Source organism: Colias croceus, chromosome 5, assembly GCF_905220415.1.
Source record: "Colias croceus chromosome 5, ilColCroc2.1".
Taxonomy (NCBI): domain Eukaryota; kingdom Metazoa; phylum Arthropoda; class Insecta; order Lepidoptera; family Pieridae; genus Colias; species Colias croceus.
The window spans coordinates 3,566,114-3,585,332 of record NC_059541.1 but is presented as its reverse complement, the minus strand read 5'-3'; the positions used below and the strand labels follow the sequence as shown (position 1 = coordinate 3,585,332).

Sequence of the window (19,219 nt, the reverse complement as noted above, 5' to 3'; positions counted from 1 at the left end):
TAACGTTAGGTCCATCATTGAATTTGTTAAATTATTTATTTTATTAAAATTATAAAATAATTAAAAGTTAAAACCTGCGCATGCGCCTTAGAGCATTAAGGCATGCGCACATCATAGATAAACAGCGCGAAATTTAAATTGGTATCGTTTCATTTATTAAAAAAATTAATTGTTCTGAGAGTGCTTAATTATTTAAAACCTACTTTTCAACCTTAGATCATTAAGTAATGGATGGAGTACGCTGGTAAATGTTCTAACTAAACTTTCTGCCGATTTTGGTGCGGAGAGGGTAACTCACACTATGAAACACAATCACACATTCACAGAAATAATTTGTGTGTTTACAAACTCAAACTATTACAAAATTGACACACTAGCATATTTTTGCCCACATAGCAACCCACAGTAAAATCTCTGTACATATTATACGTAATAATACAAGGAAAAGGATGTAACCATATCGATATTACAAAAATAATAATTTTGTTGAAATTAGAAATAACATTAATATATTCATAAAAACTACTACACAGGTCATTTGTAACGTTTTCATCATTATTATATGCATACGAAAATACAATAAAAAGCCATTTTATTTGTATTTGATTATGTATTCATTCAGTTTATGTCAGTCTGAACGAAATGACATAAATATATAATCTGAAACATACGCAATATTAATACATACATAAATTACATAATAGAAAGGTTACAAGATTAAACATTACAAAAAAAACGGCTAAATGCGAGTCGGACTCACGCACGAAGGGTTCCGTACCATTAAAATGTTCTGCCAGTTAAAGTAACGGAGCGAAAATTTTAATAAATATATACTTATAAAATAAACATTATACTCCTTTTTGTGCACTTGTGCAAAATTTTAATATAATAAAGGTTATTTCTCATCTCATTTCAAATTATAGCTAGAAGTAGTCCGTCACTAAGAAAGTCGTAAAAATTTACGACCTTTTAAGCGACGAGTGTTTAAATTCAACTCTATCACTAAGTTCATAAAGATTAAATTTATATTTCTTTCCAAGATAGTCTCGTGGGGAGTGCGGTTCAATATCGCGTTCTAAAGTCAACTTTATCGCTTAGTTCATAAAGATTAAATTTGTATTTCTTTCCAAAATCGTCTCGAAGGGAGTGCGGTTCAATATCGCGTTCTAAATTCAACTTTATTGCTTAGTTCATAAAGATTAAATTTGAGCATTTTTATTCCAGTCTCGTGAGGCCACATCAATGATCGAGTAAACATGACTCGATTATTTGTCTTGATCATATCGCTAAACGATACATCGTCGATTATCAATATGCACAGGTTTTAATTATTTTATAATTTTAATAAAACAAATAATTTAACAATTTCAATGATGGATCTATACGGACCTAACGGTAAAGAATACGATTTTGTTAAAATTTGCCAATTTTGCTATGGATGAGGTGCTAAAGTGTAATTTTTTTATACCCAGAATTAAGAGATTTTTTATACCCAGAAGAATTAAAAAAAAATTATTTATAAAAAATCTAAAGGGGACCTAACGAAAAAATTGTGGGACCTTAAAGGACCTAACGGAGACCTATCGATTAAGGTCATTTTTGTCCCAAAATTCTATGGATGGGATGCTAAAGTGTAATTTTTTATACCCAAAATTTAAAAAATTATTAAAAAAAGAACTAAAGGGGACCTAACGAAAAAATTGTGGGACCTTAAAGGACCTAACGGAGACCTATCGATCAAGGTCATTTTCGACCCAAAATTCCATTGATGGGGTGTTAAGTTTGCGTTGGTCTATATAATATGGGCGTTTTCCAAAGTAATCTTGAATAAAGAGTGAGGGGCCGAGAACACTTCCCTGTAGAACACCGAATTATATTTTAAGTTAACTAAGATTAGGTACCTACTATTAATTTTTATGCATTGTCTGCGGTCGGTTAAATGAAAAAAACAGTTTAATGAAAATGATCTTCAATTAATTCGTAGATAATTTCATCGCCTGATTCTAAAATTCTCATAATTGTTTATCTTCATTGTCTAATTTGGTTTTTAAATTTAGGACACCAGTGTGATCAGAACCTTTAAGGTGGATGTTCCGACCGTCCCTCCATACATTTTTGATTACCTCTAAACACTTAACACAGACACTATTTCTTTAAAACTAATCATTTTATCACTTCTCTATAATGAAATGTGTGCGCGTTCGACCTTTTTAATCAATAATTTACAATATTTACTTAGAAAAACAACAGTAAAATACCGGAAAAATTTGACACTTCTACAGTAGTGTGCGTGACTTTTGCCAAGCGAAACACGACATAAAGCACGACATCTAGCGCATAGACTATATACTTATTACAGATCTAGCGCGTCAATGTCTAAACGAAAGGCGATGTTTAGACATAAGACGCGCTAGATGTCGTGCATTCGCGTTCGTTATCTTATACATAATGAGCATAATTCTAATAAATCAAAGTTCTGTGTAAAAATTGAGTAATTTCATTTCCAATCGTTCAAAGAAAATAACAATAAAATAAAATAAAACTAATGACCTTAGAAACTATGTTTTTTTTTTGTAAACAATTTATTACTCATTATTGTTCGTCCGTCGTAGGTCTGTAAACTGTATTGTACACTGAAGGTAAATGGTACTGTAGGTACTTTAGTTCGGCGTCGTCGTCGGCTTGATATAAATTACATTCTTGATTTCATTTGACACGCGCTATGATTTGCGCGCGGAATTTCTTGTGTTGTGAATTTATTTTTGTATGCTATGCATATTAATTGATTCAAATTGCAATGTTTCTCTAGTATGCATTTGAGACTATATTGTAAATTGTAATAATTGATCGTGGGTATAGTAATTAATTATTCTAATAACGCAATTAGTAATATATGTATTTTCGGTGGGATTCAAAACAAAAAATTGGCCCGTGATTTTTATGAAATTTCACCACATTGCAAATCACATCAATCATAGTTCATACACATGTATGACGAAAGTGATTAGTATTGTGGCTAACATTGACTCATCAGTTCATCACTGAAACCAGTGATAAATCAGTACCTATATCATATTGTGTTTGAATATTTTTAAACAATGATATAAGTATACAATTATTATAAATCGGTAAACTATCAAAGTAATCACAAACTTGCAAACATTGGTAAAATGTCCAGTAGTTTATGAGCCTATTCATTACAATCAAACAAACAAACAAAGTTTTCCTCTTTATAATATTAGTGTAGACAAACACTATGAATACGATCACGAATGCAAATTCGGGGATTTTCTAATTATTGCTAAATAATAATTGAATTCGTTTTGAAATACTCTATAATTTTTAGTGTATAAATATTAAATAGACATTTATAATGTGGTGCTCATTTTTTTTGTACTGCTAACGCTATTGTAGGTACCTATTTTCGTTGTTTTATTTCAAGTGAACACGGCCATACAATTTTGTCACGAGCCGCCTATGATTGTAGGTACTTTTGTTAGGCTCCTTCGTCGTCCGCGTCGCGTCCGCGTCGGCTCGAAAGTTCTTGATTTCATTGTCACGCGCTATGATTTGCGCGCGGATTTTCTTGTGTTGTGAATTTATTTTTGTATTATTATTATTTTTTATTTTATTTTTATTTTATTGATTCAAATAAAATATTTCACTAGTATGCATTTGAGACTATATTGTATTATGTATAATTTATCGTAGGTATAGTTATTCTTATAACGCAGTTATATTTTCGGTGGGACAATTTGACCCGTGATTTTTCTGAAATATCACCACGTTGCAAATAACATCAATCATACACACGTATGACGAAAGTATAGTGGCTAACATTGACTCATCAGTTCATCACTGAAACCAGTGATAAATCAGTATATCATATTTTATTGTGTTTGAATATTTTTTAAACAACGATATATACAATATTATTATAAATCGGTAAACTAGTACCAAAGTACTTCCGAATTTTCAGACAGACAAACAAGTAGTTTGAACACGCAGTTTTCTTATACTAGTAGCAAAAATCAAAACCATAATATTATGTTTACCTACTATATTTTACTAAAAGTCGAGTGCGTCGAAATCGTAAATAATAATATAATGTTTTTCACCTTCCTGGTTATTTTCCCATAGTAAATAGTGTTTTAGGTTTGTTGTTGTAGGTAGGAATAATAATAATTATTCTTACTTGTTGGTTATGAAATGTATATTGAAATAATTTACTTTTACAAATCATTAGTGATATTAGTTTTGAGTGAAAATGCTTGGATCAGCATAATATTATATGGTACTTCAAATACATGTTTTGATAAAAAAACAATAGTGTAATAAAATAAAACTGCGTTTTATTGTAATCAATGTTGACAGTTTTAAATTCCAAAATTATTGATCAATAAAATAGTTTACACCAACAAATATAACTTTTATTTTTATAACCATCGTTCATCATATAAACCGTAGCAGGTGGCGTTTTGAAGTTCTGTCTACTCATACAGAAAAATGGAAAACTTGTTTTTTTTGTAAACAATTTATTACTCATTATTGTTGTTTGGCTGTGTGTTTGGCAACTCGAAGCGTGGTCGTCCGTCGTAGGTACTTTTGTTCGGCGTCGCGTCGTCGCTCGTCCGCGTCGGCTTGATATAAAACATTCTTGATTTCATTGACACGCGCTATGATTTGCGCGCGGAATTTCTTGTGTTGTGAATTTATTTTTGTATGCTATGCATTTTAATTGAATCAAATTGCAATATTTCTCTAGTATGCATTTGAGACTATATTGTAATAATTGATCGTGGGTAGGTATAGTAATTAATTATTCTAATAACGCAATTATATTTTCGGTGGGATTCAAAACAAAAAATTGGCCCGTGATTTTTATGAAATTTCACCACATTGCAAATTATATATTATACAATTACAATTACAATTATTATAAATCGGTAAACTATCAAAGTAATCACAAACTTGCAAAATATGCTTTTCCGAATTTTCAGACAGGCACACAATTTTATTAGTTTGTTTTAGCAAAGTAGGTACCTATACCTATACGCTTACGTCGCGCGTCGCGTCGCGTCGTCGAAAACGGTGCGCCCAGAAACAAACATACCTACCTAATTCAGTTACAATCCTTTTTTTGTTCCGTAATATATTGTATTCTAATACGATTTTTTTTATTCGTCGACCAGTTCTACTAGGTATAAAAAGATAAAATTGAAATATAATTATTGTAGCGACAGCCATATGTTACTATGTTTTCGTAAATACCTATGTTTTTCACCATCCTGGTTATTTTCACATAATCTTATATATATATATAAATGAATCGCAAAATGTGTTGGTAAGCGCATAACTCGAGAACGGCTGAACCGATTTCGATAATTCTTTTTTTATTATATTCCTTGAAGTACGAGGATGGTTCTTATGTAGAGAAAACGTAAACATGTACCACGGGCGAAGCCGGGGCGGACCGCTAGTCTAATATAAAAATGAATCGCAAAATGTGTTGGTAAGCGCATAACTCGAGAACGGCTGAACCGATTTCGATAATTCTTTTTTTATTATATTCCTTGAAGTACGAGGATGGTTCTTACTTCTAATGGAGAGAAAACGTAAACATGTACCACGGGCGAAGCCGGGGCGGACCGCTAGTAAATAGTAAAATAATAAATAGTGTATTAGATTTGTTATTGTATCTTGTATACCTACGAATAATTATTCTTACGTCTTGTTGGGAAATGTTCAAATACCTACCTATTGAAATAATTTACTGTTACAAATCATTAGTGTTATTAGGTAGTTTTGAGTGAATAGGCATGGATCAGAAATTCAGAATATAATATGCTACTAACTACTCAAATACATACACGCCAAACTTGTTTTACATTCACGCCATCTAGAGTTCAATCTTTATCATTTTTGTATACGTCTGTGTGTGTAAACGACCCTGTATGCAATGACAGATGTTAAAACGCATGGTTTTACCGAATTGGGTGGATTTTAAGGCAATGATATGACATATTTAAATAAAATATAATATTCAGTAATCGCCATGACTATTCCTACGACCTTAATCTTTTCCAATTACGCAAAAACTCAAATAAACTAGAAATGTAGAATTCAGCGCCATCTAGCGGGACATTGGCTGGGAACAGATCGTAGCAATCACCTTAATATCTAACTTTAGTGGCTAAAATTAGAAAGAGAAAGATGTAATATCGGAAAATTCAAGATCGAATCCTTAGATAATCTGTGACTATTTGTTATGACTTATTGACTTTTGACATGTGCTTTTGACGTCTCCATCTCCAAATTGATAAAATATTTCAGCACAAATCAAATTATTAATTTTACTTTTGATGTTTTGGCAATGAGGATGATAAATAAAAATAGAATCCGACGCTAAAGTTACGTGTGATCAATATAAAGGATTGCATTCATTGAAAATTGTATTAATAACATTGGTCAATAATGACATAACACTTCTACATATTTTGTAAAAATATAATTTTATGACTGTGACTGCCAAAGAATACTTTAGTGTAACACATATGTGATGGGTTTGTCTAAGTTAATTGGCAAAACAGTAGGATTCGCAGGTTATGTGTTACAATATGCCTGTTTCACACATTGCACTTTTGAATATGTTGGAGATTTTGTAATGGTATGTACACGTCAAACTAATGATTTGTTTCATAATAGTTATTCACTAATCTATACTTAATATTATAAAGCTGAAGAGTTTGTTTGTTTGAACGCGCTAATCTTAGGAACTACTGGTCCGATTTGAAAAATTCTTTCGGTTTTAGATAGCCCATTTATCGAGGAAGGCTATAGGCTATATTATATCATCACGCTATGACCAACAGGAGCGGAGCGGAGCACTGTGGGTAAAACCGCGGGACACAGCAAGTTATTTATAATTTTATTTATGCATTATTTCTTATCCTTATTTTCAGTGCTCTGGACCTTCAATGGAACCTACATTGGAATCAAACAATATACTATTCACGGAACATATAACGCCAAGAATGCAAAGACTGCGTCGTGGCGATATTGTTATAGCCAAGAGTCCCACAAATCCTCACCAAAATATATGTAAAAGAATAACAGGTTTGCCGGGAGACAAAGTAAGGGGTCATTTTCCTAGACGGGCTGAATATGTGCCTCGGGGGCATGTGTGGTTAGAAGGAGACAATTCTGGCAACTCATCTGACTCTCGTGTCTATGGACCTGTTCCACAAGGCCTTATACGAAGCAGAGTAGTCTGCCGAGTATGGCCGTTAGACAAAATTAGTACTTTGACTGAATATTAGTGATCTGTGACCATTTTGTGGACAGTTTATGTCATGATATATTGTACATATAGAAATAAAAGACATATTAAGGTTTTAATTTCTTTATTTTAACTTAGTTTGGATTAATTTCTACAGTTTTAATAGATTCTGCTTCAGCAACCAGGTCAATGCGTTTGTTGTTTAATCTTATAGATACATTCATGTCATTTGTGTTTCTGAAAATATTATTATTATTTTTCAACATAGTTTTATAAATGTAGAGAAAGTCAAAATTGTTTCTAAATGAACTCTGAAATTGAAATAGGATAGGACCAAAATACAATTTATTTTATTAGATTTGCTTAAGTAAAAGGATAATATTTAGCCAAAAGATAGTAACTCATCTTAGCGACTAATAATACGACTTAAATTAAACTCATCTATATATACAAAAATGAAACTCGTTTCGCGTTGTCACGGCATCACGCGTGAATGGGTGGACCGATTTCGATTATTCTTTTTTTATTATATTCCTTGAATTACGAAGATGGTTCTTATGTAGAGAAAACGTAAATATGTACCACGGGCGAAGCCGGGGCGGACTGCTAGTATTCTATAAACTTTTCAAAGACTTAAACATACCTATAATACAAACATTGTTCCAGATGCTTATTGCTGTTTTCTTTGATGAGTGTTAATATTTTTACATGTGTTGTAAACATGTAACAAATTGCCAATTTCTGTGTTTTATAAGCTAAATTTATTTATAAACACGCAATTTGGTTGTAGATTTACTTACGTATTATGAAGGACTAAAACAATATTTCCTTGCGGCGTGATAAAAGCGACATTATCTATTCGTCCAAAACTTAAAATGCTATTTGTTACTGAGATACGTTTGGAGCCTCTTGGAATAAACTTTGAAAAATGTCCCATAGCATAGAACATTGGTTGTTTTATAAATTCATCTCTTTCAGGATATACTAAGATGGGTGCATCCACGAAGTTGTCTGCCCAGTTAGGTCCGCCGTTTTCGTCTAAACAGAGATTCCAGTCTATCCAACCAGCCATGTAATGGTTCAGATCCTGTAAAAATAATAATTAATTTGGTAGGTATAACAGCTTATCCATACTAATATTATAAATGCGAAAGTAACTCTGTCTGTCTGTCTGTTACTCAATCACGCCTTAACTACTGAACCAATTTGCATGAAATTTGGTATAGAGATATTTTGATACCCGAGAAAAGACATAGGCTACTTTTTACCCCGTGAAATAGGATAGGTTTTATCCCGAAAATCCCACGGGAACAGGAACTATGCGGGTTTTTCATTGACTGCGCGGGCGAAGCTGCAGGTGGAAAGCTAGTACCTAATAAAAATCTGGCATTGCATTTCGATTTCGAATTTTCGAAACATGCACATTCTGTAGTTACACGATTTTGCGTGTAGCGCCATCTATCGATATTTCTATTGAGTCGTTAGAAATTTTCGAGTAAAGTACGGTCGCAAAATTCTTATGCACACGAATTACAACATTAGTTTTTGATCTCAATTGTGGAGAGCGCGGCACACGTTCATGGCGACACTATAAAATATTGCTAATTCGACTTTTCGAATACCAGATTGCAAAAAAAACAAAGATTTTTAAGGTATGATTGAAGGACAAAATATTTCAATTTGCACTAAAACAAGTTACCTAGATATGGTACGTATTAATCATTATAGTTCGTAGTTTTATACTACTCACCTCCAAAATATATTTAGCATAGCGTTGAGCACGCTCCCAAGATCCAATCTTCACTTTCATGGGATGCCATGGCATGGGACCTGTTATATAAGTAAATCCAAAATTAATTTTTACGTTTAAACCTTCATAAAAGTATAAAGTAAAGTTTAAGCTTTGTCAACTCGCACTCAATTTCTAGCTATAGAAAATTACGAAAATGCGTCATAAATCCAAATACGTACCTTCACATGCTTCTGTGGCTATCATAATTTTATTATATCTTCTGTGCAAATCGTCTAAAATTGTCGGGGGCACAAAGTTTCCGTAATAGTGAACAGCGATACCATCCACGAAGTTCAGTGAATTTCTATCTCCTCTCTCCATCTGTAAGCGTATATTTTTCATGAATGAAAATTGTACACTTCACATGTTATATTATGTATAGTGTATACGTAGACAATTAGACATAGTTGCATACGAATGAATATTACGCATTATCACTTATGTTCTTAAATTGCATCGAATAATTCGATGCTGCTTATAAATAAAAAAATAAATTTATATGATAGATGATATGATAGATATTCGATTCGAATATCTATCATATCATGTGTATTTACTTAAAATTTATACCGTTAAAAAAAACTTCCATATCCTATTTCATAATGTAACATATTATAGAACATAATATATTATAATATACTTACACCACTGAGATACCAGTGTAAAAGATATCGTTGATCATCGACTGCAAATATTAAAGTTTTATTGAAGCGTGAGTTTCGAATAGTGGGTCCCAGATTGGCGCCCACCCATCGGCCCTGAAATAATATTAATAAAAAAAATTATGAGAAATTTATGAAAAAATTGTTTTTGGTTTATGTAATTCGTACTTATTCAAATTAAACATACCAATCATTATCCATTTCATAAATAACATTTGGGCACTAGGCAATTAGAAATGTGGCTATTAATTAGTATTTTTGCGTTCGAAATTTATACTTATCATACAAAAATTTATGCAATCGATAATATCGCGACTTTAACAGGTATTTATCGACTTAAGAGTCAATTTTATCTACTATACTTCTTATTTATCGAATGCCTGAATATGATTTCATAGAAAAATGTGCTGATAAATATGTATGTAAAAACTTAATTGTTTTTTTTTTCAATAATATTGAAATGATTAGAGATGGATTAGAGGCTAATCAACGTTTATCAATACCCAATAGGAATGCAAAAATACACGCAACAATTTTATTAATTCAAACTAAGAAATTCCTTCGCTAATACGAGATAACAGTCAGTAGTTTTGTACCTAAAGGCAATAATAAATTCATCTTAGAAATACTAGTAATTATTAGTATGTTTAGTTACAAGTTAGATCAATACCAAAATATGTAGGTATTTACCAAATCCGCTGCAAACCAGCCCAAAGAATTAAATCGAACGAATGGCAAGATGCCATTTATGGGTTCGTTGGTTGTGGTGATCGCCCAGATGTCTATCTCTGCTTGCTCGTATAGTTCCATAAACCTGAATTAATATAAAATGATAGATATTCATAGTTAGTATAAATATACCTACGTAACATACTTTGTTTGAAGTTAATCTAATTTAAGTGGCAAATCCATTGGTGTAAAGCTGATGATTTTAATGATTTTTTTATTTAAGCTTTTATTATTTAAAAAATATAAAACTATAATTAGTTGGACATTTTCCGATATAACATTAAAATCAAAAATGTTTAACAATATTAGTAGTTATATTTGTTTCTGACACAACCGCAAGAGGCGCTGTATTTATTCTAATCTAAAACATGCGAATAAACGGTTGAAACCACAGTTTAATTGTAAAACTATGATTTAAATTTTTGAAACATCGTGTCGCTTAAAATTACACATGAAGAAACTAATATAGTTGTTAATATTTCTGTATACTTGCTTAATAAAAAATAACATGAATGTAGATTACATTCATATAATTTATAATAACTACAAAATACCAAAAATAAATATTTGATACTTCAAATATTTATTTGATACTTCGAATATTTATTTACCTTTAACCCTTTTAATAGCTAAGGTTAGGTCCAATTTAAATTAGGGTTTAAAAACTCATATAATATATTCATAACTACTATAGTCATCATAATATTTTTGTCTAATCAAAGATAAAGAATTTATAATATCAACATCATACCGTAAATGATAATCTGCATAAGTCTGGTAATACTCCGGTTTAATCTGACCGTAGCCGGTTATTCTTTCATTTGTCTTCATCCAAACTGGCGGAGACCATGTAGAAGCCATCACTTTTACCTCTTCTTTGGCAATAGATTGGATGTTTTTAATCATTGGTATCTGTTTTAGAAAGTTTTGTTTTATTATATAAGTACTGTATATTCCAACATTAAATATTGGTAGTATTTAAATAAAGGTAATAAAAATAAGCTTAAAAATTGCTGTCTGCGTTCCATGCTATCTATTTTTTCTGTAATAGTCAATCAAATATAAGTATTGTAACGACTCTGCAATCCTTGAAAGGAGATTCGATAAAATGTGTTTCTTTTGTAAGGCACATTTATGAGAATATTGTTATTACCTTAAGAAATATATCTTCATATGAAAATGTGAAGTTAGACAAGGCGAAATCGTTCCATGGATACTCATTATAGGTGTAGGGATGCGTCGAGAAGTCAGAGCCACCGATGGGTGTGCGTATTATATTATATTCTAGACCTTCTTCGCTGAAGTACGACCTAAAACATACAATAACTCACCTTAGCATTTTTTTATTTGGTTTTTAAACCGACTTCAAATAAAGGAGGAAGTTCTCAATTTGTCACCATTTTTTTGTCTTGCAACACAGAAGATTCGATTTGGTGAACTGATTTCTATGATTTATCTTTTTGGTCTAATTCTGACACTAGGTACTTTTTTCAAATTATTATGTTTACCTTAAAAATGAAGATTTAGTCTTGAAAGACAACTTATTCCAATTATAGGCTGCTGCGTCAGTAACAGAACCACCAAAACCTTGAATCGTTTGGTGTTGGTTAGTTGGGTGCAAGGTCAATGTCGCACTTGTCCATATACTTCCTAAAATATATCAATTAGTCATTATTGATTATTATTGGAAATTCCAAAATCAGATAAAATATATGAATTGTTACACGTGCTAATTACGAAATAACGATAATAATAAATAGTGCGAGACGTCATATAAAGCAAAACCTTTGTATAGAATACCTAAGTGCATTGTTTTTATTTGATTAACAATAATAACGGACAACGGTATTTTTTTTTATTGGTGCTATTATTATTTATACACACCTACTTAATATACAAAATGCAATCAAGAATGCAATAATATAGACATAAAAAAAGTATTTTTTTTCAGATGATTACAACAGGGTCATTTGTATTTTTGTTCAGCTCACCTAGTTACTTTTATAGACTAAATTGTTTCTGTGTTAAACGGCTCTATAGGCCCTTATCCTCTGCACTTCGAAATTTTGGAACGATCATGATGCAAATGAAATTACTAGTAACTAGAGCTTTATAAATCCTGCTCTATGTTGTAAAAATGTTTAAAAAACTTAAATCTGCACAATTGAAAATGAGCATAGGCATTGGCAGAAGGTTACTTACTTTGATTTCCATTACTAAATTCTGTCGTCTCGGCATTGCTCTCGTCTGTATTAGATCTTGATGTAATTCCCGAAGATTTTTCAAAACGTTTGCCAGACTGAAATGTGTAAATAAGGTAGAAAGAGGCAGCTATGTCATTATATTCTTGTATTATTATAAGTATGTTTATTGTTTACTGAAAAAATAACCATAAACGGGCAATTCAAGTTTCTTCCTCTAGAATCTAGATTTATGACTCGCCGATTACACGTGGATTGCATATATTCTTCGATCATTAGTATCTAAGAATGAAAATTTAGTTAAGTAAATCCTTAGGTTAATGTAATCAGACGGAGAGCACAAACACGATGATCTTGAATGCTTATAAAGGAAAATTTGCTGTACGAAAATTGCTGCTATACCTATAGGTATCTACCACTGCTTCAAACTTCATCTAATTACATCTAGACTTTTATACGGATGTATTGGTATCTATCTATGTGTAATTAGGAAAAATAAAGTTCCTTAGTAGGTAGCTTAGACATAAAAATTTCAGACCTCGATCAAACCTAGGGCATTTTGATTGTAGACTTCAACGCAAATTATAAATTTATAGGGAGAGCAAGTCACTCACTTTGCTAGTTGTGTACACCACATAGGACCCCACTGCAGGCGGGCTATGTGTGACAGTGTCACAATATTCGGAATTGCACACGCAAACTATAGACCTCCCTTCGATACCTACATCACGCGCTGCACATGGTAAATCTGAAATGTTTCCCGATGTGTAGAATACCTATGTTTACTCTTACTCTACATGTGAATATGGAAATTGATGATCTTTAGATATATTACAAGGCTAGTTCTCATAGTCCTTCAGCCTAAACTCTAAAGGGATCGAGAATCGTATGTGACTAATTTTACGATTTTTTTATAAGGACATTAAATTATTACCAGATTATTAACATCTTTGATTGAGCTATATTACGTAGGTATATAACATGAAGTTTAACATCAAGAAAAGAAATATGTGAGTGTGATACGAATGAATCTTTGCTTTTCTTGACTTTCATAAGAAAACAGGACGTGTTTTCCGTCCTACCCACAGGTCCGACCTACCTATACCTATTTGTGTACAATTAGTTTATTACAAAAAATGTGTTTTTAGTACTTACCACTTTTCGTGATGGCGACAGTGCAAATTAAGGCAACAAAAAATAAAAATATGTTTCGAGGTTTCCACATTCTGCTGTTAGCTGGTAAAAAAAGAGAACAATATATCGGTATTACGATACGGTCTTTTGTAAAAGTGAAATATAAAATGTGCAAAGAACTAGTTTATGTACAACTTTCACATATTTATTATTTATTCAACACGTACCTAAGGCAGGAGAATTTCTTCGTCTATAGATCCTTGCACATATCTACAAATATATTATATATTTATATATAGACTAATAGTATAAAGCTTTTGAGTTTTTTTATTGTTTGTTTGAACACGCTAATCTCAAGAACTACTGGTCAGATTTGAATAATCCTTTCGGTGTTAGATAGCTCATTCATCGAGGAATCTAACTATGAAACCGAAAGCTATAAAACCGCGCAGCTAGTTATGTGATACGTCTATTTATATATTTTAAGATCGTCTTTAGACATTGTTAGAGTATTATAAGTAGCAATGGATTATAAATTTAAAATAATAAGTTCATTCTTACCACAAGTAAACGCTTCCCGGTAGTTAATCGATTGGGGGGTCCCTGTATACTAAATCATTTTGTTTATTCGGTCGTCTCACTCGGAAACTTTATTTATTTTATCAATTTTATGTAAATAACAATCATTCTGATAAAAACGGTTCCGTAAGATATCTCATTCACATTTTTCTAAATCTTTGCATAGCATATTTCACTCATATTTTTCGTATGTAACGAGAATATTTAAATTAATCGAAAAAAGACATGTAGGTAGTGTTTCATCTTTTCTAGACCCATTTCCATGTGGGATATATATGTATGACGAAGGGTTTGACATAAAAAAATAATATGATAAATACAGATTCTTTATTCGAGAAGTCATCAATATGTTCATTTGTAGGTAGGAAGGTAGGTAGGTGCCTATATTGTTCATCCTCCACTATTTTAACTGGATATCGAACCCACGACTTCTCAATTCTATGGCCATATTGTTCATCCTCCACTATTTTAACTGGTTATCGAACCCACGACTTCTCAATTCTATGGCCTTTAATTCTATATTTTAAGTTATTTTAGAAAATAAAGTTTCCAAGTGTCTATTGAACTTTCCATATGTAACTTCAATTATAGTAGGAATCAAACCCTGCCCGAATAACGTAGTTTTGTCAATACTTCCCATATCATTATTACTCTATCGCTTTTTCTGTGCTAATCTTATTGAATCAATTATCAATATAAATTATGGATAATTACATATTAATAAAGAGATAAAGTTTTGGCTATCGAATAGAGGACAAGGGTAACAAGTAATGGATACTTTGAATATTGTTGTTATTTTGATATAAGATAACGACGTTCTATGTGAACTTAAATCTTTTGTTATTATTGCGTCATATCTCTTCGCATGCGCTACTAATTAGCCAAAGGTTTTCTCAAAAGTAATTATCGGTGCGAGAATATTATTTGAAAATAACGAACCAAAATAATAACAACTCTTTGATATGGTATAGTAGATATAACAAGTGATAACTGCGTTAAAAACAACCGACTTCAAACTTGCACTTGCAAAAATGCCCATAAAATAAAAACTACTGGGCCTATCCGAATAAAATTTTTATGGGACCAATTCGACACCATCCCGCATCGAAAAAAAAAGAATCACGTAAATCGGTTCAGAAACCTCGGAGTAATCGATGTACATACATAAAAAAAAAAACATACCGGCCGAATTGATAACCTCCTCCTTTTTTGAAGTCGGTTAAAAAAGAGCGTGTGTGCCAGGCACATGTGTCAGAAGTGAAACTTCTTTGACAAGATTCTAAGATACCAATATTACTCTATTGACGTAACGGTATTGCCATGAAACTTTACTCTCAACGGGCCTAAAGAAGTTTCACTTTATTATTTGTAGCCATGCATCAGTTCCCAGGAAAAGGTAATTTCAAATAATAACACATAATTTTTAAGAAGACAATATAATTAAATTTTCATACAAATCTTTAACGTAATATTATATTTAAAATACTGTACACTTGTCTAATAGTTTTGCAGGTAATCATTTGCCGATTATATGAGAAGGAGGGATTCGAAGAATGTCAAAAGAAACTCAAATTCTTCTACACTAAAACTAACACAAATGATTCACCCCAAACCTATAGACTATAAAATATTTTTCATATTGATATGGCAGATTGTCGATATGAAAGACTTGTAGAAGCAAACAATACACTTAGAACGCTACAACCGAAAGAAATGCACTAAATTATATTTACAAGTTACACTATAATATTATCTACCTCCGACGTCACTTATCGCGTCGCTAAAAGCAAAAGAGACATAATCTCGTTTGAGTACATAAGAAAAATCACAACAATACAGATATCTTTCGCTCTCGGAAACTAAAGGCGACGAAGCAAATGAAAAATTAAGTTCCGCTTAAGTACTAACTCTTACTTTCCGAACGACCATCGCCATATTAGAAAAAAAAACTCCGTCCTTAATCTATTCACTTTACAATTTATCTAATATAAATCTATGAAATAAATACAAAAAAATCTCTTATTGTTTATCAAACAATATTTACCTATCGTGTCTCCAACTAAAATCTATGTAATGCACAGTTACCGATGTTAAACTTAAGAGCGCTTACGACGCCATTTTTAAAATATTTGACTAAAAGAGAGATCAAATCATTGCCACGTATTTATGTATGGAGAGGGTCGATGAACGACGTGCGTTTGTACTTTAGACGTTGAAATATAAATAATCAAACACACAAAGAAACAGTTTATAGTTGATATCCTGAAAACTCAATAAGAAATTTGCAATATTACAGAAAAATGTGCTATGAATATAACAGCTACTGCAATACCATCTGGCCAACTTTGCATGATGATATTTGAAAAACTTGTAAATAAGTAGCAATTATTATGTACGAATTAATTTCAAATAATTTCCAAGGGCAATCATTTTTAATACCAAAACCAGGCGTTTTATATATAGCTCAGAGTTCACAAAACGATTTATCATTAAACTAATAGAATATTTTATAAATTATATAGACGAATCGTAAGAAATACTATCTAGCTGCCAAATGTTAATCTTATTGTCATATAATTTTTGCTTGAAGAATACGATATGCTCGTGAGTTTAAGGTAATCAGAAAATACTTTATTCTCTATATAAGCTACTCTGTACACGTCATAGAAATGATATTTATTATTTATATGTTACAGTAATCGTGTTAACATTTGAACACTTAAGTTTCTTTATGTACATGTTACAAACAACGGCAAAAACTGCTGTGGCAAAATCGATAAAATAATTTAAAAAATTCAATTCATTTATATGATTACTAGGTTTCCGCCCGCGGCTTCGCCCGCGCAGTCAAAGAAAAACCCGCATTAGTTCCCGTTCCCGTGGGATTTTCGGGATTGCGTCATTTTCCCGGGATAAAAAGTAGCCTATGTCCTTTCACGGGTATCAAAATATCTCCATATCAAATTTCATGAAAATTGGTTCAGTAGTTTAGGCGTGATTGAGTAACAGACAGACAGACAGACAGAGTTACTTTCGCATTTATAATATTATATAGTATATATTATATATAGTATGGATTGATTATAAAATTAAATATCATTGATATAAAATTGATAAAACATTAAAACAGATACGATAGAGGTGAAATAAAAATAGTAAATAAATTTAGTGTAAGTAGAACAGCAAAAGCAACAAAACTGCACCATCAGCGAAAATGTAATAATTCTCTTTAGACATTTCCTTATCCCTACACTTAACCGAACTATGCATGATTCACAATTTCTACACTATGTTTTAATGTTTTCACTAATTTCTCTATTTTAGTGAAAATATTAAAAACGCTCAAGTAATTTATGTTAATGTAACATAATTATTAGAGGCACTGTGTGTATTCATTTATAATCTTTATTAGTATTATGATTTTATTTTACATGCGTCTAATCCCTTAGAAATATTAGATTTTTTAAAAACAAAGGACAAATGAGAACTTGTAAAAGAATCATAGAGTATAGAAAAGTAGGCTTGTCCACACGGCGCGGACAAAGTTAAACTATACGATATTAAAATTGAGCTATACATAAAAATTTCGTTTATAAAAATACTTGTAGCATTATTTTCAGATCACATAACGATTTCACCTACTTTCATTTAAAATCATATAATTGGAACAGGCCAATATTTATATACAATCTCCTTGAAGCGTTATTGTAATTTGTAAATAACGAGTATATCCGATCTTAAAACTGCTGGAAGCTTTGATTTTCAAATTATATTCGAAATATAATATTTTGCACAAACAAAAATATTGCACTAAACAAAAAAAAGTCACAATTTGTAAAAAATACACTTGAAACGTCATTATTGCGAATCTGTAGCTATGTAACGGACGTACACAGACAATAAAAAAATATAAATAATAATGTCACAGATTGCATCGCACCAGTCGATATAGTTGCAAAAAGAGTCACAAATCCGAATCACTATGCAATATTTTTTCCAAAACAAATCCCAGAAACTGGAACAGACGAAAAACGCGACGTTTTTTTAGGAAAAACAGTACAAATAACACCCGAGTGGTTAATTCAGTCTTTAACCAGCCTGTAGATGTGGTGTTGTGCGCCGTGCTCGCTGTTCGACACTTCGAATACGAACGCCGCGCAGAGTAAAGTCTCTTGTGTGTCTCTATTTGATACCACCTGGAAATAAATAAATATTGTTAGACTGTCAATTTATTTAATTATTTATCTATGCTTAATGTTTTATAAAGTAGAAGGGGTTACATTGTTCGGTTGACCTTTTCTTGAGAAGTATTTGTTCACGTTTAAATAATCCTGATGTAAAGATTAGACAATTTATTATAATATATATAAGAAAGGTTATAGAGGAGACCTATAAGAGTGGATTATCAATGAAAAGTTTGACAAAAGACGGGAGAAAGTTTCTTTAAAAGCAGACTCAATTTTACAAAGGTTTGTGAATTTAACAAAATATATCTTACATTGAGATATACATATGGAGACGACACCGCCTACATCACTTATTTTCCGCTCACCATAAGCCATATGGCTTAACTGCACGCTCATTTTTTATTTGTTTTAAAGTGAAACGCATCAAATATGCCTTTGTGTGTGTGTTACAATATTGCACAAATAATGCGGAAAAGTGCAAAGGAATAACTTTCATCGGTAAGTACCTAACTAGATGATAATTTTTAAAACTTAAAACTTAGTTAGAGCAAAAAAATGGCGCACAGATTGTGTTCGTGGTGTCTTCTCCATACGTAGTAATATTATCTCAATAATATCTTATCAGTTTTTTTCTTGTGACAATTCGTATCCCGGTT

General features: G+C 31.6%; 3 protein-coding genes across 6 annotated transcripts in view; 1 reads left to right on the top strand and 2 right to left on the bottom strand.

Annotated features, from left to right (window-relative positions):
* Nucleotides 1–6,285: 6,285 nt before the first annotated feature.
* Nucleotides 6,286–7,394, top strand: LOC123691611 (mitochondrial inner membrane protease subunit 1). The gene is made up of 2 exons (XM_045636097.1): nt 6,286–6,667; nt 6,963–7,394. The coding sequence occupies exons 1-2, from the start codon at nt 6,560–6,562 to the stop codon at nt 7,317–7,319; spliced, it is 465 nt and encodes a 154-aa protein (XP_045492053.1). The 5' UTR covers nt 6,286–6,559; the 3' UTR covers nt 7,320–7,394.
* LOC123691882 (lysosomal acid glucosylceramidase-like) lies at nt 7,387–14,054 on the bottom strand. The gene is made up of 13 exons (XM_045636466.1): nt 14,025–14,054; nt 13,819–13,899; nt 13,278–13,411; nt 12,665–12,761; nt 11,971–12,112; nt 11,616–11,772; nt 11,214–11,374; nt 10,424–10,547; nt 9,716–9,829; nt 9,251–9,392; nt 9,030–9,109; nt 8,080–8,366; nt 7,387–7,516 (listed from the first exon to the last, which is right to left on the bottom strand). The coding sequence occupies exons 2-13, from the start codon at nt 13,886–13,888 to the stop codon at nt 7,414–7,416; spliced, it is 1,611 nt and encodes a 536-aa protein (XP_045492422.1). The 5' UTR covers nt 13,889–13,899; nt 14,025–14,054; the 3' UTR covers nt 7,387–7,413.
* Nucleotides 14,055–17,574: 3,520 nt separating this feature from the next.
* LOC123691606 (transcriptional enhancer factor TEF-1) overlaps nt 17,575–19,219 on the bottom strand; it is a 70,886-nt gene continuing 69,241 nt past the window's right edge. For all 4 annotated transcript variants that reach the window (XM_045636091.1, XM_045636093.1, XM_045636090.1 and 1 more), the window contains one exon: nt 17,575–18,572. In XM_045636091.1, coding sequence (XP_045492047.1) covers nt 18,459–18,572 — 114 coding nt within the window. In that variant the 3' untranslated portion in view covers nt 17,575–18,458. The remainder of the gene's footprint in view (nt 18,573–19,219) is intronic.